The following is a 26,039-nucleotide window of genomic DNA, read 5'->3' as shown; positions in this document are numbered from 1 at the left end:
GATGGACTTGGTGGAGATGAAAAGCTGGATGTCATCGGCGAAGCAGTGGAATTGGAGACCATGACGGCGGATTAAGTGACCGAGGGGGGACAGGTAAAGGATGAAGAGGAGGGGGCCAAGAACTGAACCTTGGGGGACACCTTGGGGGAGGGGAGCAGTAGGGGATTTGCAGTTATTGATGGAGATGAACTGACGTCTGTCAGAGAGGTATGATTTAATCCAAGAGAGGGCAGTGCCGGTAATGTTAAAGGTGGTTTCAAGTCGGGTGAGGAGGATGGTGTGATCGATGGTGTCAAAGGTGGCGCTGAGGTCGAGGAGGACGAGAATGTTGAGGTTGCCAGCGTCAGAGGAGAGGAGAAGGTCGTTGGTGATTTTGAGGAGAGCAGTTTCAGTACTGTGGTTGGAGCGGAATCCGGATTGGAATGTTTCATACAGGTTATTGGCAGAGAGGTGATGTTTGAGTTGAGTGGCTACAGCGCGTTCCAAAACTTTTGACAGAAAGGGTAGGTTGGAGATGGGTCTGAAGTTATTTAGGGTGTCAGGGTTTAGTCCAGGTTTTTTCAGAATGGGGGTAACAGCAGCAATTTTGAGGGATGGTGGGACGATGCCTGTAGACAGGGAGGAGTTTATTGTTGCAATGATAAGTGGAGAGAGAGCAGGAAGGGAGGCCTTGACAAAGCTGGAGGGGATGGGGTCAAGAGTGCAGGTGGCAGTTTTCATTCCGATGAGGAGTTCAGAGAGGTCAGTAGGGGAGACTGGGGAGAATTGAGACAGGGGATGGCAGGATAAGGGGGGGCAGGTGGTTTGAGGGGGAGCGGGTGCGGCGGTGGTCAAGCTGTTGTAGATGTTTTCAATTTTGCGTTGGAAGAATGAAAGGAAGGAGATGCAGTTGTCTATTGTGAATGACTGGGTGGTGGTGTTCAGGGGGCTGAGGAGTTTGTTTATTGTAGAGAAGAGTGCTTTTGGGTTTCCGGAGCCAGAGTGGATAATTTGAGAGTAGTAGGCGGAGCGGGCGCGGGAGAGGGCATCTTTATAGTGTTGTATGTGGTCCTTGTAGGCCTGGGAGGCCTTATAATCCGTTATAAATACCGTTTGAATATTTGAATAACAGTTTGATTCAGAGGTAAGTCCGGTGGTCGTGCCAGTCGGTGGTAATGTTATATGGAAGGTAAGATGCGCATGATTTAATGTATTATATAATGGAATGTATGATAAGAGTTGTAACTATGTGATAATATATTAAATCCTTTAGCGAGTAAAGCTTGGTTTTGTAATGTTGCATGGATGGGTTAACTGATTGCCTGGATGCAACTGAGGTTGTGGATCTACTCATGCGGTTCTATGACCGAGGTTGTGGATCTACTGATGCAGGTAATCTATTGATGTGGATCCATGACTGAGGTTGTGGATCTCCTGATGTAGGTAATCTATTGATGTGGATCTATGACTGAGGTTGTGGACCCACTGTTTCGAGAGGTTCTGGGCTGAAAGGGTCGAAACCTCGAGGAAGAACTGTATACAGCTAATTATCCGTGTGGTTGTGAAAGAAGTTATGTCAGATATGTACTTTATGTAAGGGAACTATGTTTTGAGGTTTATTATTTAAATAAAGTTGAATGTAGAATGTTGTGAAATTAACCTAATTTGCAGCAATCCTTTAAATTATGTTATATTTTATGAATAGCCAATACTGTACAATTAATTTAAAGTGTGTGTGTGTGTGTGTTTGTGTGTGTGTGTGTGTGTGTGTGTGTGTGTGTGTGTGTGTGTGTGTGTGTGTGTGTGTGTGTGTGTGTGTGTGTGTGTGTGTGTGTGTGTGAGAAAACAGAGAACTTGCGATAATAATAATAACTAGCCGAAACCCGTGGAACATCCACGGAAGGGAGGATATGGTGTATGGATAGAGTGTACCATTATGGATGGCATAGGGGATTTGCTTGTCCGAGTAAGAGTTAGGAAGAAAGATGAGAATGAAGAGTGCGTATATGCACAACGATCGCCGACACCGGCACAAATGCATGCTCTGGATTGCCCACTCAGTGGACGGCTTGCTTTCGCCTTCGCCTGTCCAATCAGCGGACGGCTTGCTTTGCCTTCGCCCAGCAGACGCCAATACGATGGCGTCGTAAGATGGCGTTGTATCGGCAGTTAATCGGATGCTTTTGGGCCCCAACGTCGGCTAATTCAGATTTTTCGAGTATGGCTGTACGTGATAAACAAAGAGCGCGGTTCGTAGATCGTAAATCCATTAGTGCCGTGGGCATCGGGTCACTGGGTGCGGCGTAAAAGGGATAACAAAGTCGAGTCCTTACGGTATTATTATATAGATAATAATATAAATCCCTTTTTCTCTTTAAGCTCTAATGCCTCCATAGCATCCCGGGACTGCCCTGAGGTGTCCTCAGTACAAAACACATTAATGATTTCTGACACCCATAAACGTAACCATGTCGTCTCATTTAGCGTTGTGGCTTGTTTGAGCAGCTGCGACTTCAGCATTTTAGTGGACATCTTTTTATTAGGTACGCATGGCGGTGTGGGGTTAAAATGAGACAGAATATAAATGATGAGAAAGGAGGCTGATAGGAGAAAGAAAGGAAAGATATTTGGGAGGAGATCCAATCGTAAGGGGAGGAGGCAGGGATGTAATGGGCATGTATGGACCACACACCGAGGGCCCTGATGCCATATTTGCTTCTGTAATAAGTAGATGACCTAATATAAACTGGTTGTAAAACTCCCAAAGGATTAGGAATAAGCAAGGATACTCACCAAAAGTACTTGGACAGGCAACATGCTTCAGTGATCATCCTGCTATATGATTTGGTGAGAGGTCCGTAAACATTATATATCTTCTGGCATCAATGAATTGAGGTTACATTGGTGAGTGATGGATGAAACGCAAATTTGATGCGCTATAGTGCCAGGCTGTCTGTCGCTTACAGTGAAACTTATTGTTCAACTGCACAACATTGACCATCACATATTAATGGATTCTGAAGGTTATTTGGCCACAGCGTGCAGACTTGCTCTTTCGATTTCCCAACTAATGCAGAAAATATCCGACCTAAATGCCTCTTGTATTTCGACCTTCTTCGGAAGGTTTCCTCTAGCGATCTCCTTCCCCTCGGGGGTCTTAATTGCATTCTGCAAACAGGTGGACAGCATGTCTGAGGCAAAATTGGAGAAATAATTCTGGGATGCTATGGCGATTCCATGCTCGCAATGCCCCGGAATTCTTTCTTTTCGGGCAGATGACGCAAGGCATCTTGAGCAACGTTGGAGCCTACTTACAGGAACGCTGCCTCGATCCGGTTGTCATTGCAAGGGTTAATGCTCCTGCTTCTGGCCCATGTCCAGGGGCTGACATAAGAACGGGGCGGTGCGTGTGCTGTCGCGGCTCGGCTCCGGAGCCCTGCGGTTCACATGAGCCCGGGCTCCAACGGCAGTTGATGCCTTTGCGACTAATTGTAGGTTATCCCCACAATGGGACGCTCTACTACAATTTGGATTTTTTTTCCCAAGTTCCGTTTCTCAGGCTGATTGCAATTTTTTATTGCTTTTTCTTGTTGCTGCTGTTGCTGTATTGATAACTGGAGATGAACAGATTTCAAAGGTAAGTTTTCTTTATTGTCTCATATGCTGTGCGAAAAGTCCACAACTGCATGAACGGAAACTGCAATTGTGTTCCACCTGTCTCAGCAATCAGGCAAATCTTTGATGAGCTTGATATCAAAAATATTTTTTTAACAACACCTGTTTACAAGGATAGTGATGGAGCCTCTTTCCCCTTCCTCCTCCCAACCTTCAGCCCTCTTTGTTTGATCATATCCAGTTTTTTATTTAATTTTTCATTTGTTAATTCCCTAGTACATGTGAATGTAAGTGAAATGTTAATAATTTTCCCATTTCTTGTTCAGAAGAACAACAAAAGATTTTTTAAAAACTGCATGTTTCATTAATCATTTCACGATAAGAGACCGTGGGATCGAAAACATTGTTTGCTTTGCTTGAATGATGACCTTTTAGTTTGCAAACAAAGGTCAATGCACCGCCAAAGCTGTCCTTTCGATCCTGTTTTATCATTTCTCATTGGAGCCTACCTTTTTCTTCTCCTACCCTGTTGCCCTAACCCGCCAGAGGGGATAGCCCATGACAAGATTGTGATGGAGGCTGCTCGTCCAGAAGGTTCAGGAGATCTGGGTAACGATACTCAAGCAAGTGGTGAAATGGCAGCACACGGCTGTGGGAATGACGCTCTGGAAGAAGGACATTTGATGAAGAGTTTGCCTTCCGGGCTAGCAAGAGAGTGCAACAAATTCGAAGCAAAACCGGGCATTGAAAGGAACCGCGGGCAGCAATTGCCTCCTAATGGACCATCCGATGCCTCTGAAGCAGCGAATCGGCTTGATGAAGCTCATGGCCAGGAAGGAACCAGGAAAGGCATCATACGTTCTGGACATTTGATAGTTGAGGGAAGCAACGTTAAGGCAAATGGGCTGCAGAAGCTGCGAGAAAATGGAGATCCCTCACCCGATGCTTGCCCAGGGAGCCTTGGTGTTTTAAGACCGAAGAACTCTACATACGAACTCAAGCAGGAGAAGCAACAGGTAGAAGAGGGAGGAAAGAATGAAGAGTTTGTGCAACAGATGCACTTCCGTGGCTCTCAGAGCAGGTGAGCTGGTGGATACCTCGATGTGTCATTGGTGTGACCTTAAGATCCATTGATGATTTTCCTGTTCTCTTGTATGTCTGGAGCTCTGTGTTGATGGAAGTTGAAGTGAAGTGATCAGATCTGCCACAACGGGTGGGTTGTGCTGGGATCAATTTGTAGTCCCTAATTGCCATGTGCGTTCCGGAGGTTTGCGGTGGGAATTGCGGCTGGGACTGTTTGCTTGAGACCAGGAATTAATACAGTCGTCAGAAGGTCAATGAAAATTAAATCGGTTTTGAAGCAACAAAGCCAAAGAAGCGTGTAATAATTTATGAGCATCTATCACGAGAAGCTATACTGCGTCTCTGTAGTCTCGTCAATTACTTTTGATCTGATTTGCTTAAATTTACACCCCATTTGTATTAACCTACGTTATGGTCGCATTGTTTAGCTAGTGCGGTGTCCCATTATTTTCTTTACTTAAGAAGGCCATTGAACTTCATTCGCGCCAAATTGAATGATTTGCTTTCAAGATGCAGCAATTTTCTTTGCTGGTGTCACAGAACGACCGTTTCAGTCGGTTTAGACTCGGCCTTTGGCTAAACGTGTTAGCTTAACTGCCCAGAGGCCTGCATGCTTCAAATGAGGTACGACAACCCTGTTTCTTCCTATGTGGAAAATTAAATTGGCGAAATTTGATTTTGGTCATTGTTTTGCAGCGTTCAAACTCGTTTTCCTTTCTGGTGTTCTTTTTCTGATAGATCTGCATAGGCTTCTTCTTCCATCTCATTTCACTTTTTATGGGGTGAGGCCTAATGGTATGATCTACCTGCTGCCTTGCCTTTTGAACAATACTCTTCCACTGCTCTCTATCTTCAGCCAACTCTCTCAACTCTACCACCACCCACACCTTACATCTCTTCTCACACAATCTTCCCATCTCAGCTGAGGTCTACCTCTTTTCCTCCTACCTTGCTCCCTCAACCGATCAATCTGACAATGATATGGCACGGCACAGGCCAAAATGGGCCTGCAGATACGTTCCACTTTCTTCTCCTCTCTTTTTCTTATTTTTCTCCATTTACTTTCTCACTTGACATTTTCCCTCCTTCCTCCATGCACAAAATGTAAATGTCGCTTACTCAATGCAATTTGAAAACAAACCCAACTGGTTTGGCCTGTTTAATGTTTCAATCGGAACTCCTGCTTCATGATTCAAGGAACCCAGGTCCATAATCCCAGATACCACATGTGCTTGTCCATTGTCTACTAATATCTTTGTAATTATTTGAAAAGTACACCAACGTCTGTGAATGTCTTTGTCATGTGTGTGATTTATGTACAAGCTCCACTGTAGGCCTTAGATCAACGCAACAAAATTGAACCTACCTTCGATTCAAACCAACTTAGCTATTGACTTTATCAATAGACCACACATCCTCTATGTACACTACTCAATTATTTACAAATGAAATGATCTTTGAGCATTGTTCCTGCATCTGCTGCATCTATTGTAATCCTCTTCCATTATTTTGTAAGTTCTTTTGCATATTCTTACTCATCAATGTTGGGCCTGCCTAGACAGTTGTGAAATCCCATTGTTTTGCAAGGTGTGGGCATCTCTTTATGTCGATCTCCAAAAATTCACACCTTGTTGAGTGACATGCCACCATGAATCAATCTGACAAAATGTACGAACAGAATCTTTGCTGCTGAAACACAGGCGTGGTGATATGGAGTTCCTGCCTCTCATGTATTTTTCTCTCACAATTATCAACTGTGGACAGATTTGGTGGGAAACCTCCATCAATATGCAGAGGTTTTGTGTATACTAAGTCGAGGCTCGTGTAAAAGCTAACGCACAGAACATATAACAAAGGGGAGCAGGAGACAAGAGGTGGACAGAGAGGGAAACACAACAACAGTAGCGAACAGGGACATTGGGAGATTTGTGGAAGGAAGGGGGCTGGGGCGGGGTACACTGGATAAACAAGATGGACATTATTAGGACTTTCAGGAAAGAAAACAAGGAATTTGAAGGAGGTTCGTTTGGGGTGGATTAATGGGGGTAGAAAAGATCAAGATTTTGGATGGGGGAAGATAAGAGATGGTGGTCAACAGCTGTTTTGAAGACCTGGAGGGAGGAGTGGGATTGAAGGGAGGGAGTTTGTTCCAGAGGCGGAAAAAAGAAAAATGAAAGAGTGAAGGTGAGCAGAGAGTCTTGATTTTGTCAGTTTCACCAGAAGAGGGTTGCTGGCAGATCTTGTGCGTCCTGTAGGAATATTTGGGGGACAGAACACAGACTGAGCAGAGGGAGCTAGACTGAAGAGAAGTCGGTAGAAGACAGAAAGACCACTAACCTGCCTGCCTTGAGAGGCCCTCAGAATCAGCCTCATCGCGGGAGAGTCCAATGATTCTGAAAGCTTTGGTTTCAACAGTGTGAAGCCGAGTTGGTGTGAGGCAGGAGCACCAGCCCAGAGGGTAGAGCAGTACTCCATCAAGCTTCGGCTTTGGTTTCAACAGCGTGAAGCCGAGTTGGTGTGAGGCAGGAGCACCAGCCCAGAAGGGAGAGCAGTATTCCATTGAGCCGCAGATGAAAGCTTTGTAAGAGGATGTTTCATAAGTCTGGAATCAAAGGAAACTTTTTTGAGATGATGTCTTTGAGGTGGATGGCATGTCGTGGCCCAATAAAATGGTCCCCACCTAGTCTAGATTTAATACCACTTGACTTTTTTCTTTGGGGACACTGGAGATCAGTGCTTTATACCACAAGACCATGTACCGTTGACGATCCAAATATTTAAATCAGAAAAGAATGTCTTAAAATTGATGTGTAAATGTTAGGAAATGTTCAAAGAAACCTACATCGAAGAATTGATATGTGTATGCAGGTCAGTGGTTCACCATTTGAGCAATTACTATAATAAAATTGTAAAATAAATATCTCTGATTCTGGACTTTTGGAATACCTTGTCTTATGGTTTGTAGAAGAGTGAAGGAAGGACTCGGTCTCCTGACTATCCAAGGAGATTCCTGCTCATGATCAAATCTCACATTCGTTTCTACGCCTCGAGATTACACTTGAATATACTTTTGGCTGATTGCGGTTGAGAATTGACAACTGAATCATGCAAACATCATTGGTCGCCAGGCCTATGCATAACAAGGTGCCTGGTATCCCGAGGGTGATAGTGCAGTTTTTACCAGACACAGGGGTGTGAAAGGAGTGTGTAATTGCCACGTTGTGGATGAGTGTCTGTCTTGGTCACGTAAGCGTGTAATCATCATTCTGAGCATGAGGAAAGAACATTATGATGCAGTTTTTTTTTAAACATCCATGTACCTCCAGTATGCAGTACCTGTGTTTGTTACAAATGCATGTAAGCAGGGGTACATATGTGAAAAATGGAATTGAGAAAAAGGAGAGAAAGGAGGGTCGCAGAAAACAGGGAAAGGAAGTAGAGAAGTGATAATAGAATGGTGAGAGAGGAATGGGGATCTACTGTATGTGGCGGAGGGGGAGGAAGAGGGTGGGCAGTGGGAATTCCATTGAAAATAGATAGCCCGAACACAATGTCACAGTGGTCTTAATTGAAACCATTCCAGAATAACACGCCACCAGCTGTTGGGGTTTTTTGCTTTCGATATTTGAAATATCTGAAAAAGTTTTGTTTTCTTTTCCTTCCCAGGTTAAAAAAAAATCTTATTTTTGAACGTCATTTTTGAACGTCAACGTCATTGGTGGTCAAGTTTTTTTTTTAATGGATGACAGCTCGATCTTTTGACTTCCATCATTCCTCCATTTCCCACCCCATACCAACTGCTCTACCCCTCCCCCCCCCCACCCCCACCCCCAACACTCCACCATTTGGACTCTTTCTCGATGTACAATTTCGTGAAAGATGCATTTAATCCGTTTTATTTCGGCCAAGAATATAGATTATTTCACATGGCGACATGCCACAGAAATGCATGAAACATGATTTATAATATGTGTGGCTATTTATTTATTCACTGTCACTTCAATTTGACTGGATGTTGTTGCCAAAGTGACTTCTAAGCAGATGAACCAACGGAGGGAGATTTATTCCTCGAGTCGGTTGGGTAAAGCCGATGAAACAATATATGTCAAGATTTGCAAAAAGAACAATCTGCCTAAATCTAATGCTTCGCAACAACGCTTCATAATTCGTGATTCCAAAAAACAAACACATTTTAAAAACAACTCAAAAACGCAGTTGCTTAAATTAAATAATTGTCTCATTGAAATCGATTCATGACATGGCCTCTGTGAGACATCAACGTATACCTATTGTACCTGTTAACGGTTATGTGCGCTCTCAAGGATGCACAAGGAAGTTGGATGTCGAAGGAGGCCATTTAGCCCATCAATCCCGTGCTGCAGCAAAATGGAGCTGCCGAGCTCAGGCACATACTGACGAAACAAACACAACACAACGCAGCCACTGAGCTTGGCGGAAGTGCCATCACTTCCTGGAATTCTCTTGGTACCAGAGTCGTCATAACAATGGCGCCCTTTCCTCGCCGCACTCAGCGGGGCATTTCCTCAGGAGCAATTTCCTTGATCCTCCACATGGATGCCAACCGATGATGATTGGCTGTGCTCTTATCCTTTTAAATGCTGAACGTCAAGCAACGAAGCAGCATTTACCATTTTTAAAGTCTTTGGTATGACTCGGCCTGGGGTTGAACCACCAACGTCCCAGACGCTGAGTGGATGCTCTAACGGTCTAACCACTACAACACCGAGTCTGGTAACTGTCATCGATTCAGTCTTTCAGTTTATCAATGAAATAATTCTCACTGTGGGATTGAGACATGTGGTTGAGGACAGGGGGGCAGGCAGAGAATCACCTGGTTGTTATATATATATATATACATATATATATATCCCTGTTGGACATCATAATTCCAAATTTACATGACTTTTTGTACAAGGCCCTATTGTCTAATTGAGCTTCCCAAGAAACGAAAATGGATGAGGAATGAACACAAAAGGGGAAACTTTGAGGGGGGCGAAACTTACAAATATAATGTTAACATAATACATTCAGGATGAGGATTCAAATAATACAGATCTAAAAATAATATAAATACAAAGAATACAAATAAATACAAATAAATAATACAAATAATACAAATAATACAAATAAATACAAATAAATAATACAAATAATACAAAGAATACAAATAAATACAAATAAATAATACAAATAATACAAATAAATACAAATAAATAATACAAATAATACAAAAATAAAATAATACATTCAGGATCAGGATACAAATAATACAGATCTAAAAATAATATAAATACAAATAATACAAATAAATACAAATAATACAAAAATAAAATAATACAAATAATACAGATCAGGATTCATAGCCATGAAATCCTTTTTCCCTCTTCTTTCACACAGAATGTATGAATCATGTATACGCCCCCTCCCCTCATCCTTTTCATCCTCTGTACATACATAATATGGCCCTTCATCCAATTCATCCCATTAGGAATGTCTTATTCCTTCTAGGAATTCACTTTTCTTAAAATGTAACATCCCAACCATCTCACAGCCTTTTTTTAGTTCATCTTTTACATAATTTTCATCAATCTAAGATTATTTATTTTTCTTTCTCTTCCAGTTGCTCAATATCAGCATTTTATTGTTTTATCATTGTTACCTCAACAGAAGCTGAAACTCACGTTTAGTGAAGGTGCACTGTAAAATATTAATGATTTCAAATGCTGACATGGGAAATGACCAGAGGCAATGTTTTTCTATTTTTAACATTACCTTAAATCAACAGAGCAGTGTACTGTACTTGGCCCATCTCATAATGCTGATATTAAATTTCACCTTGAGTGACAACAACAACAACAACAGGCATTTTAAGGCCATTTTCCCTGCTAGAGCGGGGGTTAGCCTTGCGGTCCCCATGACAATCTTCTCCATTTTGCCCTATTTTCTGCATCTCTCCTTGTTAACCCCCTTGCCCGCATTTCTTCTTCCACCACCTTTAGTCAAGTCTTTCTCGGTCTTCCCCGTCCTCTACTTCCTTCTACATCAATTTCCATCACTCTTCTCAACCAGTCACTTTCATCCTTCCTCAACACATGACCAAACCATCTCAACCTGTTCCTCCTCACAGCATCAATCACAGGCTCTATTCCCATCATCTTTCGCAATTCACCAATTCACCATATTTGGAATATTCACCTTGAGTGACACAAAAGTCAAATTCAACAAACCGAGAATTACAACATACTAGGGCGTGCCCGCACGTACGGGCACGCCCGTACGTGCTTGCCCGTACGTGCGTGCAAAAAAACATGCGTGCAAACAACAACAACAAAAAAAAACTTTGAAACCACATGGCAGTAACGACCACAGAACCCCCCCCTCTATTTACATGAAATGGTTTGGTCCATTCGCAACGACCACAGAACCCCCCCCCCTCTATTTACATGAAATGGTTTGGTCCATTCGCAAAGCCAAAGCGAACGGCTTGCGAGTACGGTGACCATAACTTGGTAACCACTTGTCCGATTAATATGAAACCTTGAAAAGGCACATCCTCGGGTCCCCAGCAATATATCTGGCAAGTTTCAATTAGATCGGACCCGTGGTTGTCGAGAAACAGCGGTCACAGACAAACACACAGACAAACACACAGACACACATACAGAGATTACTGGAATTATAGATAGATAGATAATCGTAATTTATTTTTTTCGGTTTTTTTGTTGAGATCAATAAACAGCCTTAAGCAATAAATTAAACTTCTGTGAATTTCACAGTAATATTCAATGATGCAAATATATCCTGCCAGATCAGATCCATCCACGATTTGCTCTTAAAAATCACGACATCACTCAGGCATTCACCATTGATGTTGTTATGTGGAAAAGGGGGAAGGGGGGACGGGGGGGGGGGGGGGAGCATCATAGCTAGATTGGATTAAGAATAGCATGGTCCATATGTCCACGAAGGTTAGATTAGTCTTGTAACAGGAAAAAAGGCAGAGTACAGTAAGTCATCTTGTCAAACGTGCACTGAGGAGGCTGTGGGTCATGTTAACTTTAAGACACTAAGACACTAGGACAGTACAGACATAGACTAACCTTGTGTTGTGTAGAACCTCCTGTCAGGTGATGCCAGGTGGACGACTTGGGGTCACAAAAGCACTATCGTGCCATCAATCTGCTTTCTGGGACAATGGACGCTTTCAAGGTGCCAGGAGCGAGCATGGCCGTCCTGTAGCACTTTCGCAAATAGTCAAAGTTTACTATGTTTTTTCGTTTAAAATGTTTGGAGATTAGAAAAACTACATTTTTGGAATATTCAGAGCATGAGGAATCCAAAAATCAATGTTGGCATTTGCACAGACATGTCCGCGGCATGGCCGCCATTTTGGATTTTCAAAATGGCCACCATAAAATACATAATTTGCGCTATCTCGGCTTCTAGTCAACCTAGAATCTTATTTAAATATGCTAATCCTATGTTTTCTGGGTCAAGAAAACCATTGGTGGGATCATTAGACTTCCAATCCTAACACTTGCTTCACTTTTAGGACTTTCCAAATGTTAGTGATACAAAAAATATTCCGCTCACATCTTCCGACCTATAAACTTTTCGTTGAATATGCCTATTCCATGTTTCCAGAGACAAGGAATCCACTTGTAGTATAGCTAGACTCCTAATTATTCATACTAGGGCATGCCCGTACTATATATATATATCTAAAATTATATCCCCCCCCCCTCTATTTACATGAAATGGTTTGGTCCATTCGCAAAGCCAAAGCGAACGGCTTGCGAGTACGGTGACAATCCCCCCCCCCCTCTATTTACATGAAATGGTTTGGTCCATTCGCAAAGCCAAAGCGAACGGCTTGCGAGTACGGTGACAATCCCCCCCCCCCCCCCTCTATTTACATGAAATGGTTTGGTCCAAAGCGAACGGCTTGCGGAGTTTGGTAAAGAAATCGCCATAGCTCGGTAACTACTTGTCCGATTAATATGAAACCTTGAAAAGGCACATCCTCGGGTCCCCAGCAATATACCTGGCAAGTTTCAAGTATATCGGACCCGTGGTTGTCGAGAAACAGCGGTCACAGACAAACAAACACACAGACACACAGACACACAGACACACAGACACACACACACACAGAGATTACTGGAATTATAGATAGATGTCAGATGTCGGTGTAAAGCCCATTGCACAACCCAGAGGTGTTCATGCAGGAGACACAACTTGGCTTGCACAGACCTTTGTTTGTGTGGAAGTGACTGCGAAAATGACGCGGACTGTAATGCCGAAAATGACCCTCAGGACAGTGATGAAGATCTGTAAAAGCATATTCCTGAACGGTATAGACCTGGTAGATCCTGTGTGTATGACTTATAGTTCAATCTGATACTAACAAGGCTGCTTTCTTGCTTTATAAACCCAAACCTATAACTTCAAAGGACTTGCAATATCATGTATTATGTAATGCAGTTATATCACAAATATAAAGACAATGGTTTTCAATTACCTTTGTTTGTTGCTTTTCTTTAATCCTGAGCACTATTTTGAGGCCTTTATTGGATTCCTTGACCCAGAAAACATAGGATTAGCATATTTAATTAAATCTCTAGGTTGACTAGAAGCCGATATAGCGCAAAATATGTATTTCATGGCGGCCATTTTGAAAATCCAAAATGGCGGCCATGCAGGTGTCTGTGCAAATGCCAACATTGGTTTTTGGATTCTCCACGCTCTGATGATTCCAAAAATGTACAGGTTTGCTAATCTCCCAAATTTTTGAACGAAATTATATTTGTTAACATAGTGAACCTGACTAAAAGGATCATGAAATGCATGGCCTTGTCTGCTGTGGGAATACATGTCCCCTACCAATGTGATCTTTTCTAAGTCCAAAAAGGGCATAACTTTGGGAAAAATTGACGAAATGCCCTGAAACTCAAACTTGTTCTGTAACTTATCATAATAAAGCCATGTACCAAGTTTCAGTTGAATACAGTATGTTAAAGGTTATGGGAAAAAAGTCTGAAAAACCACAGGTGGGACGGACAGATAGACAGACGGACAGACAGAGAGAGCGAGAGAGAGAGAAAACCTATAGTCTCTTCTGGTTAAACCGGTAGGGGACTAATAAAAGAGAATGTGTGTGTGTGTCTCCTCCATAACTCCAAAGCCATGAAACATAGCGACCCAAAACTTTGCATGTACTTTGCATGTACATGTACTTTGCATGTACATTAAGGGAACTCCAAGGGTATTCATGAATGAAAACTGGGTATTTGGTTAAATTTAAACACCCCTTTTTGACGATAATTAATGAGGTGCTCATCATTTTTAAAAAACTTGCAATAGGCCACAATGTTTTCTGCATGTTAAAGCTGTCAAAATTTATTGTTGTTTTGTGCCAGGAATATGAAGAAAGTGGGACGGGGAGAGGGAGGAGTGGAGGAAGGGAAGGGAGAGGAGTGGAGAGAAGGGGAAAGGAAGGGAATGGGAGAGGGGGAGGGGTGTGGGATAGAGGTTGAGGGGAAGGGATGGGGATGGGTAGGGATGGGGGAGGGCAGGAGGAGGGAAGGAAGCGGGAGCGAGGAGGAGGAGTGAGTGGGAGGAGAGAGGGTGGGTGGGGGATATGGGATGGGGGATAGGGGAAGAGGGAGAATGGTGAGGAGGTAGGAGGTGAAGGGGGAGGGGCAAGGGGAGGGAAGTGGAAGGGGGGTGGAGGAGGAGGATGGGAGGGGGGATGATATGGGCTGGGGGAGGGTTATGGGAGGCAGCAGAAGGATAGGGGAGATGGAGGGGGAAGGAGAAGAGGAGAGAGGAACTGGGAGGGGGACAAAGGAGAGGGGGGAGGATTAACGACCCCACTGTGTCCTTTGCGAAGAGTAGGTGAGCTTTGTGCCGGCACCCGGAACAAATTCAAAATTCCTGCCATAACCTGCAGGGAGAGTACTGCATCAGTGGTAGAGACGCATCCCCCTCAGGCCTCAGTCAGTCATGCTACTCCTAACCGTGTGCTGCATATGAAAGAAGAAGAACAAGAAGAAGAATTTTCGACGAGGAAAGGCTGCCAGCTACGATTTAGCAGTCCTGTGACGGCCTCATGTCCGAGGCAGATGGCTAATGGAAACATGTTATTGAGTGTGTATCTGCTTTTACATGATCATTGCTGATACTAGTTTTCCTTTTTCTGAAGTCCTGATTTTCAGAGGCTCATTTCTTGTCCAGTAGACATGTTTTCCCTAGTTCTGACTTTGAGAAATCTTGGTTTGGTGCAAAGTTTAAAGGCCGTAGCTTAATTTTTACAGCTGGGCTCTCTGAGTAATGTGTTTGGCCAACTTTAATAAAGTATTACAGGAAGCATGATTTCTGCTGTCCTAGTAGCTGCTGTCATGTAGTTAATGGCGTGTTGTTCTCAATGGCATTGAACTGCCTTTTTACCTCCACCACCAAAGGTCGGTCTGTCCGTTTGTGAACAAAATATCTCAAAAAGTTGTCGACGGATTCGGACGAAATTTGGCAGAGATGTAGCGTGTGTGACACCGCCGAAATGCTTCGATTTTGGTGATGATTCGGATTCGGATCCGGCTGCTAGAACTTTTAAAGTGATTCTTCACCATTGGGAGATCGGGCCAAAAACGATACGTAGCAGGATATCTCAAAAAGTTATGGACGGATTTGGACGAAACTTGTTGGACAGGTTGTGTGTGTCAGAAGGAAGAATCGATTCAATTTTGGTGAAGATACAGATCCGGCTCCGGCTAGTAGAATTTTTAAGTGATTCGTCACCATTGAGTGATATGGCCAACCAGGTGGAGGTATGCTCTCTACCGAGTGCCGTTCTAGTTAGTCTCCTTTCTCCACCACACTTTTACAGATGTAACTGAGCCATATAAGTTGTTTGTGTTCACAGCTATCATGGCAACTCTGGTGCATGCGCCCCTTCCAACCTCTCCCTCTCTTCAAATGGCACTACAGTCGTTGTTTGTCGGAATCTGTGTTTGCTTCCATGTATTTTGTCCCCAACCCCTCAATCTCTGCACCCACCCTTCCCAGTAGTACCCAACTGCTCTTCGACTATGTATATGTTTTGCACCTGAAAAGGTCGACAAGTTTCTGTCGACCCTCGACTCTGACTCTGCTACTGGTCCTAAAAACCTGCTCTGCTGGTCTTGTACATCTTCTCTCTGCCCTTTTCACCCTGTCATTTGTGCAAGGTCATCTTCCATATTCCTGAAAATCCACCAACATCACTGCGTTACATAAAAAGGTGTAAAAACGGATCCCTTTAACTACAGACATCCCCTTAACTCAGCTTACTTCCAAGCATCAGCATGGTCATATAATTCATCATCACAGTTGACATGAAATCATTCCTTTTATCCAACAACCTCCTATCAGATCACCAATTTGTTTTCAGTCCAGGTCACTCCACATCGGACATGCTTATTCTACTCACCCAACAATGGATAGAGGCCCTCAACGTCAGACATGAGTTCAGGGCCGTCTCTCTGGACATATCTCATGTTTTTGATACAGTCTGGCATCAAGCATTGCTCTCCAAACTCTCTGCCTATGACATCCAAGGCCAACTCCACACATGGCTTACTGACTTTCTCTACTCTCGTACTCAACGTATGGCACCTAGCGGAATTCTTTCATCTCCTCTCCCTATCAAGGCTGGAGTGTCCCAACACAGTGTTCTGGGCCCAGTCCTATTCCTGATCTTCATCAGTGATCTCTCTGAATCTCTGGAAAATCCTACTTATCTATTCGCTGATGACTCAACCCTTTGCCGTGACATTCCTCATCCTTCAGACAGGAAGGCTGCAGATTCTTCCCTCACTTCAGATCTTGACAAAATCACAAGATGATCAAACACTTGGAACATGCCTTTCAATCCTGACAAACTTCACACCATCACTGTCTCTCTAAAAGCACCATATGGCAAACCCTTCCATCTACTTTCTTAACAATCTTCTTAAGGAAGTTCAGTCATTCGAACTCCTGGGTCTCACTATCATCCATGATCTTACAAGGACAAACCACATTTCAACGTTGACCTTCAAAGCCAGCTGCTGACGCTGCATCCTTAGCACACCTGAAGTCCTATCCACATACAAGGCCTTCATCCGCAGCTCGATGGAGTAGTGCTCTCCCCTCTGGGCTGGTTCGCCTGCCTCACATATTTTTCAGCTTGACACTGTGGAAACCGTAGCCTGGTGTTGGCTTAGCTGTTAGGGTGCCGGCTTGGGATCCTAGGATCCTGAGTTCGAATCCCGGTCGATCATTGAATTAACGCCAGGGGGGTTGACTCAGTCTGTCATCCTTCCGAGGTTGGCAAGTTGAGTACCAGCTCACTGGTAATTGGAGCACTGCATAAGCGGCACAAACGCGCTTCCAGAAAAATGATGCAAGCCAGCAGCCACAGGCTGCATACGAAACAACAACAACAACAACTGTGGAAACCAAGGCTTTCAAGATCATTGGAATCTCCCGTGCTAAAGCTGAGTCTATGGGCTTATCACATTGCCATCATAGACATGTCAGTGGTCTCTTTGTCTGATACCGCCTCCTTTCTAGTCTTGCACCCTCTGCTCTTTCCGTGCCTTCTCCCCATTCACCCCCACTCCAGGTTTCTTCAGGGCTCTCACGGTCCACCATCAACCCTCTTCTAGTGAACTACCGAAATCCAGGATCACTGCTCTCCTCCACTCATTTGTTCCTCTTTTTTCCTGCCTGTGGAATCAACTTCCACATCCTCTTCAATCTCATTCTTCCCACCAGGTCTTCAAGACAGCTATTCACCACCATCTCAAGTCATCCCCCATTCAAAACCATGATATTTTCTACCCACGTTACCACCCCCACCCCCCAAATCTCTCCTAATTTACCAGTTTTTCCTCCTTGGAGTTTCCTTCTCCATGCATGCATGTTTTTCGTCCTGTTTTTGTCTGTTATGTCCTAATCTGTTCAGTGTACTAGCTCTTCCTTGAGTCTCAGCGATGTATGCAAAAATAAATAAATCTGATCCTCTGTGTAATGATGTAGCCCCTTCTCTGTTGGCTCTACCATAGTTGTGGTCACCTACCTATTCTGCTATAATCGAAACAAGCTTGTCTTCCAGGTGGGTATAATCCTACAAGGCTGAGTCAGCATTGAAGTGGCTAGCTGCAATGATGTTCACCATACACAGAAAGATTGATTGAAATCCCTGTATGCTGGTCTCGCACATGTCATTGTGGATTAGTGGCACATGAAAGTTGTGAATATTGACTTTGTAGTTCAATTTTACTTTGACATGTAAGGTAACACTGTGGCAATCAGCAGTCATGTTAGGCAGGGTGATTGGAGCAGCGTTGAGACTCATGGTTGAGTGTTTGATATCTATCTATAATTCCAGTAATCTCTGTTTGTACGTTTGTACGTTTGTACGTCTGTACGTCTGTACGTCTGTTTGTCTGTGACCGCTGTTTCTCGACAACCACGGGTCCGATATACTTTTAACTTGCCAGGTATATTGCTGGGGACCCGAGGATGTGCCTTTTCAAGGTTTCATATTAATCGGACAATTACTTACCGAGCTATGTCCAAAAAACGATTCAACCAATCAGAGAGCAGCGAACGATCGCGTGTGCCGAACGTGGAGGACACACTCTGCCTCGGATGGCACATTTGAGAGCGTATTCATTTATTTCACGTTTGCAAACTATGTTGGCGTTAAACTATGTTTTAAAACTAATAAAACAGAATTTGCGATTCATTCGCTTTCCTGCGCGTTTGTGCACGCGATGGCGATTTCTTTACCAAACTCCGGAAGCCGTTCGCTTTGGACCAAACCATTGCATGTAAATAGAGGGGGGGGATTGTCACCGTACTCGCAAGCCGTTCGCTTTGGACCAAACCATTTCATGTAAATAGAGGGGGGGGATATAATTTTAGATATAGATATAGTACGGGCATGCCCGTACTATATATAAGCTAGGACGTGCCCGTACGTGGGTGCCCGTTCCTTGCCAAAAAAAACAAAAAAAAAACAAAAACATGAATGGTTTGGTCCATTCGCAACGACCACAGAACCCCCCCCCCCTCTATTTACATGCAATGGTTTGGTCCAAAGCGAACGGTTTGGTCCATTCGATGTGATTCGATGATTCGATGTGAATGGTTTGGTCCATTCGCAACGACCACAGAACCCCCCCCTCTATTTACATGAATGGTTTGGTCCATTCGCAAAGCCAAAGCGAACGACCACAGAACCCCCCCCTCTATTTACATGAATGGTTTGGTCCATTCGCAAAGCCAAAGCGAACGACCACAGAACCCCCCCCCCCCCCTCTATTTACATGAATGGTTTGGTCCATTCGCAAAGCCAAAGCGAACGACCACAGAACCCCCCCCCCCCCCTCTATTTACATGAATGGTTTGGTCCATTCGCAACGCCAAAGCGAACGGCGAACGGCTAAATCGCCATAGCTCGGTAAGTACTTGTCCGATTAATTTCAAACCTTGAAAAGGCACATCCTCGGGTCCCCAGCAATATACCTGGCAAGTTTCAAGTATATCGGACCGGTAGTTGTCGAGAAACAGCGGTCACAGACAAACAGACGTACAGACGTACAGACGTACAAACGTACGTACAGAGATTACTGGAATTATAGATAGATAGATGTCCTAATCTGTTCAGTGTACTAGCTCTTCCTTGAGTCTCAGCGATGTATGCAAAAATAAATAAATCTGATCCTCTGTGTAATGATGTAGCCCCTTCTCTGTTGGCTCTACCATAGTTGTGGTCACCTACCTATTCTGCTATAATCGAAACAAGCTTGTCTTCCAGGTGGGTATAATCCTACAAGGCTGAGTCAGCATTGAAGTGGCTAGCTGCAATGATGTTCACCATACACAGAAAGATTGATTGAAATCCCTGTATGCTGGTCTCGCACATGTCATTGTGGATTAGTGGCACATGAAAGTTGTGAATATTGACTTTGTAGTTCAATTTTACTTTGACATGTAAGGTAACACTGTGGCAATCACCAGTCATGTTAGGCAGGGTGATTGGAGCAGCGTTGAGACTCATGGTTGAGTGTTTGATATCTTTACAAATGAGGTGAATGATAGCACCTCCTTCATCACGCTGCATGGTATGCAGCCAGTAGTGCAAGCAGTAGGTTGTCGGTCCTGTTGAGCAGTGACTGTACCTCAGCGGTAACTGCTAGGTGACCAACATTCGCTCCTACATAACTTGGCAATCATCCTGTCGCAGTCTTTCCTTCCTTCCTAAAATATAGATTTTTCCATGGCTATCAGTTTTCTTGTGAACTTGCTTCTATCTCACCCCCTCCACAGTGTCCTAATCTTGATCTCCTTTTTCTAGGCTTGAAAATAGACAACCATGTAACCTTCCAGAAGATCTTGGATCAACAATGCCAATGAGCCCGGTTGGTGGGTCCACCGACAATTTCAGTCACCAGTTTGAGAATGCTATAGAATCTTCCCGCAGTAATGGTGCATCCTTTGACAGCCTTGGCTCGCTGGATGGCCTACCCTCCCCTCCGGCTCACCACTGCCTCACCTCCATTGGTCTTTCAGCTGAAGCATCTGTCCGAATGAATGGTCCTGGATCTTGCCACACAATGCACACTTTTCCTCGTGCTGGAAGCCACCCAGAGCTAGGCCACGGCGCAAGGCGGGGAGAGCGCATCAGAGGTGGCGTACCACCGGGGCCTGTCTTGAAGCAATGCCTTAGTCGGCGTGAGGAACGGCATGGCCTGGCCAGTGGGAAATTATCAACGCGAGACAAGCTTGAGGGATTTGGATCCTCAGTCAGGTACTGCATGTCACCACAATTATGCAATCTTCCATAAGACATCCCATTTTAAACGGGTCTAATTTTTTTTTTTTTAATCCTTTAAAATTAGTCCAATGGTTTTCCATTCCACTGCTTGTATTATAGCTCAGAGCATGTTTTTAGTTTTCTGCTTGGCCAGTATAACCAGGGAAGATGCGAGCAGTGCCTCATTCTAATGCCACAGATTCCATAGCACTCACCTTACTCTTTGATGATTAATGGAGCTTTTTTGCTCTTAAGTTGAATTGTCTGCTGTGATTCCACATTAAGTCTTATTTTTGCTTTGCTCACTTTAATACCCTTTGTGAGTCCAGAAAGAATTTTTAAACATTACATCATTAGACTCTGTGTATAGTTGTTGAATATTTGGTGATGGAAGTTATGTACATATTGTTGTGGTCTTCAATGACCATCATGCCGCCCAGTGGGTATGGGACGAAAGGATCTCCATGTCCGCCGGATTAATTTGGTGTGAATCAACATCTCCAATCACAATGACCGCTAGCCTAGTACCAATATTCGCTCATGGTTCTTGCTCTTGTGGCAGGCAGGTGCTTCATATTGATGGAAGTAGATCTCTGGTTCAGTCAGAAGGGAGCGAACAGTTCTTGTCTTCCACCTTATATCCTTGCTTTAGTGTGGTGGAATCAGAGTGCAGATGTTCACCTCTGATCCCACACAGAGCATCTTGATTGGTGTGCTTTCGGATGCTCTGCCCCGCTCTTCTGTCGTCACTGGTGATACGGTGCAGGTGGGCCTGGCTGTGGCTCGTTTGCCACGTCAGCCTCAACGGGTTTTCCCGCCAAACCAGAGTTCCCGCCAAGCAAGGTCAAACTGAATAGGTTCTTGCTCCTTGTCTCTTGTGGTTATGTGGTTCATGTGAGGTGCTGGTGTTTAATATATGTGGTGAGTGTTAAGTGTAAAATACGGGCTACGTGGGGAACTATAAGAATTACAAATGTACGATATGGTTAAGGTCACTTGCGTCTAAAATGTGTCTGGATAAAGAAAAAGCCGAATTGAATCTGTGGCCAACTGTGTCTGGAAAGACGAGAAACAGAATTAATTACTGTGTCAACTTGTGTAATGGTAACCAGCCTAGTGCTGTAAATGTGGGTTATAAAAGGCGGTGAGGGGGAGGGGTGAGGGAGGTGGGTGTTTCGCAAAACCATAACAGTACTATAAAATGACTTGCACTCTATACCCCATTTTACCCCCTACACCAGATCCATAACAATATATTATGTATGTAAAAATTCCAGCATTTTACATGTTACTAGGTTTTACCCCAATGAAGTAGGACAGTGTAACTAACAGCTGCCATGCAGGGCCATTGCCAGGAGGAGGTGCTACATTTCACAACACGATGCACTTCAGATGCAGATGTAAATTCCATGATCTTGTCTCCATTTATTTTAAGGAAGTGGGAATATTTTGATGTCGTTTTGACAACTGGAATAGTCTATTGCGTGCTAGTACCCTGGCCAAATTTACTTCTTTTTTCTTTACATTTTTGTCTCAAAATCTATCGATTATATACACTTGCCACAGGGGGAGACCATTTGTCCCATAGTGCCTGTGCCACATCCACAATGCAGGATTACTGCTCATCTCCACTCATTTGTTCCTTTTTTTTTCCTGCTTGTGAAATTAACTTCCACATCCTCTTCAATCTCATTCTTCCCTCCAGGTATTCAGCTGTTTCACCACCATCTCAGATCATCCCAAATCCAAAACTATGATCTTTTATGCACTTGTTAACCCCACACAAGTCCCTCCTCCTTCCAATTTTCCAGTTTTCCCTCCTGGAGTTTCCTTCTGTATCCATCTTGTCCACCCCATCCATCCTCTGTGACCAACCTGTCCACCCCATGCATGCGTGTTTTGTGTCCTGTTTTTGTCTGTTACATTCTGATCCGTTCGACTATGTATACAAAAAACAAATGCAGTAACTTAATCTCTGAATTGAATGACCCTTTCTAACAGCCTGGCACAGACACTTGCCTTTGATCTGTCTCGTCGGGGTTTGATTCCTGATCTATCAAATATCAGATTTGTGGTGGTTCATAGGTAGTGCATTGTCTCTGTAAGTGTGTCGTTTTTTAATGGAAATCACCCCAAAAGAAGCATAAAGCCGCTCGAGATAAGGGACTGAGGGAAGGTTAGAAAAATATAAGAATAAAGCAAAACAAAATAAAAATAAAGAAAGAAAGAAAAAATAACAAGAAAACATCCAAGACACAGGAAGTAGCAGAAGTCAGGTAAAATGTGATTAAACATCAAAGATGTAGAAAGTAAGAATTGACATTCCTCTTGAAGCTGAGTGAGAGGTTCCCTCCCTCCATCCATCTCTCCCTCCCTCCCTCCCTCCCTCCATCTCTCCCTCCCTCCCTCCATCTCCCTCCCTCCATCTCCCTCCAACTCCCTCCATCCAACTCCCTCCATCTCTTGAAGCTGAGTAGATCGTAGGATAATGGGAAGCACGTTACAGGTAGTGAATTCCAGAGCGAGACAGCACGAGGGCTAAAACTATCTGTATAGCCTATCATTCTGCACTTCAGATCAGCTATAGTGTACGGGTGTGCAGTGATGGCAAACCGCGTCTTGCGTCCAACCACTCATGTGGAAGGAAGAAAGTTAGAAAGTCCAGGAGAACATTTGCCATGGAAATATCTATAGTACAAACCAAGAGTGGCAACTGACATACGGTGAGAGAGCGGTTGACGAGTTGAACCTATCTCCACACCAACCAGGTTAACTATGCGTTTCTGGAGCCTATCAAGTATAGATGCTGCAGACAGGTGCTCCAGCCCAAATGTGGCAAGAGTACTCCATGAGGAGACGTACAGTTGTCTTATAAAAGTACAAAAGAGCATCAGGAGGTAAACACCTCTGTGCTTGATAAAGACAACCAACTTGCTTGGAAGCACACTTATCAATACCAGAAATGTACTTATCCCAACGGATAAAAACCAACTACCTGTAGAGGCCATTTTTCCCCGCAAAGCGGGGGTTGGCCTTTTTTGGGAACCGTGGTTGTTGTTGTTTTTTGGTCCCCTTTTTGAAGCAATGTTTTACGGCCGGATGCCCTTCCTGCCACCAACCCTTTTTGTCGCCTTTTATGACGAGCAGGGAATTCCCAGTGAACTGGTTCTCAATTTGCCAACCTCAGAGGGATAACGGGCTGAGTCAACCCCCCTGGCGTTAATTCAGCGATCGACCAGGATTCGAACCCAGGATCCTAGGATCCTAAGCCGGCACCCTAGCCACTAGCCCAACACCAGGGACTTGTTAGAGGAGATTTCCAGACGAAGAAGCCGAAGCTCAGATGATTCTGTTAAGGTTAAAGACACCAAGTGCACAGAAGGGAAAGACCTGTTTCTAGAGTGAGACATGGATAACAATTTAGTTTTCTTTGCATTGAAGTTTACCAGCCTGTCATGTCCCCACTTTAACACATTCTACAAATCATTGTCCAGTGAAACTCCAACCTCATTACAAAGTGTTGAGTGAATCAGCAGATGTACAGTAAAGTGAAGAGTCATCAGCATACATGACTAGCTGATACAGAACATCATCAGGAAGATAATATAAACAAGGAACAGAGTAGGACCAACGACAGAGCCATGTGGAACACGAGAATTGATGGAGCAAGAAGGAAAAGATTGACCCTCAAGTACCACCTTCATCTTGCGATTTGTAAGGAAAGCTGAGATGATTGAATGCATCACACCAGATACACCATATGACTGAAGCTTGTGGAGCAGACCCTTGTGCCGCACTTTATCAAAGGCTTTTTTGAGATATCCAAAGCAACTCATCAAGCTTCACCCTTAAGCTCTAATGTTCCGTTGAAATGATCAATGATAGCAGATCATCAGTAGAGCGAGAATAGCGAAAGCCACACTGACAGTCAGTGAGAAGTTCATTGCCCTCCAGGTGGCTGAGAAGTTGTTCATTGATGAAGCATTCAAATACCTTACTTATTATAGGAAGCAGGCTGATGGGGTGATAGTTACTTTTGAAAATAGGGACAACAGAAGCTACTTTCCAGGATGAAGGAAGCACCGACGCAGACAAGCACATGTTGAATAGCTTGGCAAGAATCGATTACAGTTCTGGCCAACACATCTTCAATACAATCACAGGGATTCCATCAGGACCAGTCACTTTTGAGGCATTTCTTGCATGGAAGTTAAGCTAGTTGTCCTTTCTATTAGGATTGGCTGGTGGGTGTTGACGATCCCACAGTGTTTTTGTGAAGAGCTGGAGAGGTATCAGCTGAACCCTGACCAAAATCAAAATTCCAGGCCAAGCCAAGTCTGGTCGATCATTATAGGCCTGGTGTTATTGTCCCCGGTCGCACCGCGGAGCGAAAGGGGGACTATGGTTTTCCCCTCCGTCCGTCCGTGCGTCCGTCCGTCCGTGCGTGCGTACGTGCGTGCGTAAGCGAAGGACCGAAATTTGGTGTTTGGGTGCAACCCACGTCAAAATCCAAGATGGCCGCCGCCATGTATGTCTGAACCTTGTGAGCTGGGTGGGAGGGGGAGGTTGTGGGTGTCATTCAAGTTTTAGTCTCATAGAGGAGGAAATTGGAGGTGAGAAACAGGGGCTCTTTTTTCGCATTTTGGGGGATGAAGTTGCATCCTGCATGGATATGATTGTGTCAATCACATGTACATAAATGGAAGGGGACATTTGGACCATTGTGTGCAAGAAGCATACATAGGAAAGGCTCGATCAGTTTGTTTGCACATGAAATTAATAGCTGTACACTTGCATCTCCGGCTGTTTGCCAAGACTGAAAACCATGACTACATGTTGGTTTCCAGACCCGAAAGTTGGTTTCTCATTAACTAGCTGCACATACATCTTTTTTTTTTGTGCAAGACCGAGGCTCATGAAAGAGCCAGGTTGAACTGTCAGTAAAGTAGCGGGGGTAACAATTGGGCAGAACAAGCAAGGGAAGGGAATGATCATGGTCATGGGTCAGGATGGGGGATGACATGAGGTGGCAGTGCACTATCTGCTTGAAGCCCTGGATGGAAGACTGAGAAGGAACTGCCACTGGAAGGCTGTTCCATATTTGGGAGAAACGAGGAAGAAAAGAGGTGAGGTGTGCAGTCAGATTGGATTTTGGAAGTTTAAGTAGGAGGGGGTTACCAGAAGAAGCCTGATGTTGGCTTAGCGGTTAGGGTGCTGGCTTGGGATCCTAGGATCCTGGGTTCGAATCCCGGTCGATTGCTGAATTAACGCCAGGATGGTTGACTCAGCCTGTCATCCTTCCGAGGTCGGGAAATTGAGTAACAGTTCACTGGTAATTAATTCCCTGTGTGTTGCAAAAGGCGACCAACAGGGTTGGTGGCAGGAAGAGCACCCGGCCATAAAACATTGCTTCAAGAAGGGGACCATGATGCCCAAAAAAGGCCAACCCCCACTCTGCAGGGAAAAATGGCCTCTAAAGGTGGTGGTGGTGGTGGGG

At 44.2% G+C, this 26,039-nt stretch overlaps 1 protein-coding gene across 3 annotated transcripts in view; it reads left to right on the top strand.

Moving 5' to 3' along the window:
* The first annotated feature begins 3,424 nt into the window (after positions 1 to 3,424).
* The window catches only part of LOC137432685 (PH and SEC7 domain-containing protein 1), a 165,501-nt gene continuing 142,886 nt past the window's right edge, over positions 3,425 to 26,039 (top strand). For 2 of the 3 annotated variants that reach the window (XM_078783468.1, XM_068124793.2), the window contains exons 1-3: positions 3,425 to 3,616; positions 4,141 to 4,675; positions 20,084 to 20,536. In XM_078783468.1, the coding sequence (XP_078639594.1) occupies positions 4,167 to 4,675; positions 20,084 to 20,536 (962 nt within the window). In that variant the 5' untranslated portion in view covers positions 3,425 to 3,616; positions 4,141 to 4,166. Of the gene's footprint in view, positions 3,617 to 4,140; positions 4,676 to 20,083; positions 20,537 to 26,039 lie in introns of those variants that run through there. The other variant, XM_078783471.1, reaches the window with a different exon arrangement.

The sequence above is a fragment of the Myxine glutinosa genome, chromosome 8 (assembly GCF_964187855.1).
Source record: "Myxine glutinosa chromosome 8, kmMyxGlut1.1, whole genome shotgun sequence".
Lineage (NCBI taxonomy): Eukaryota > Metazoa > Chordata > Myxini > Myxiniformes > Myxinidae > Myxine > Myxine glutinosa.
This window is presented reverse-complemented; position numbering and strand designations above follow the sequence as displayed.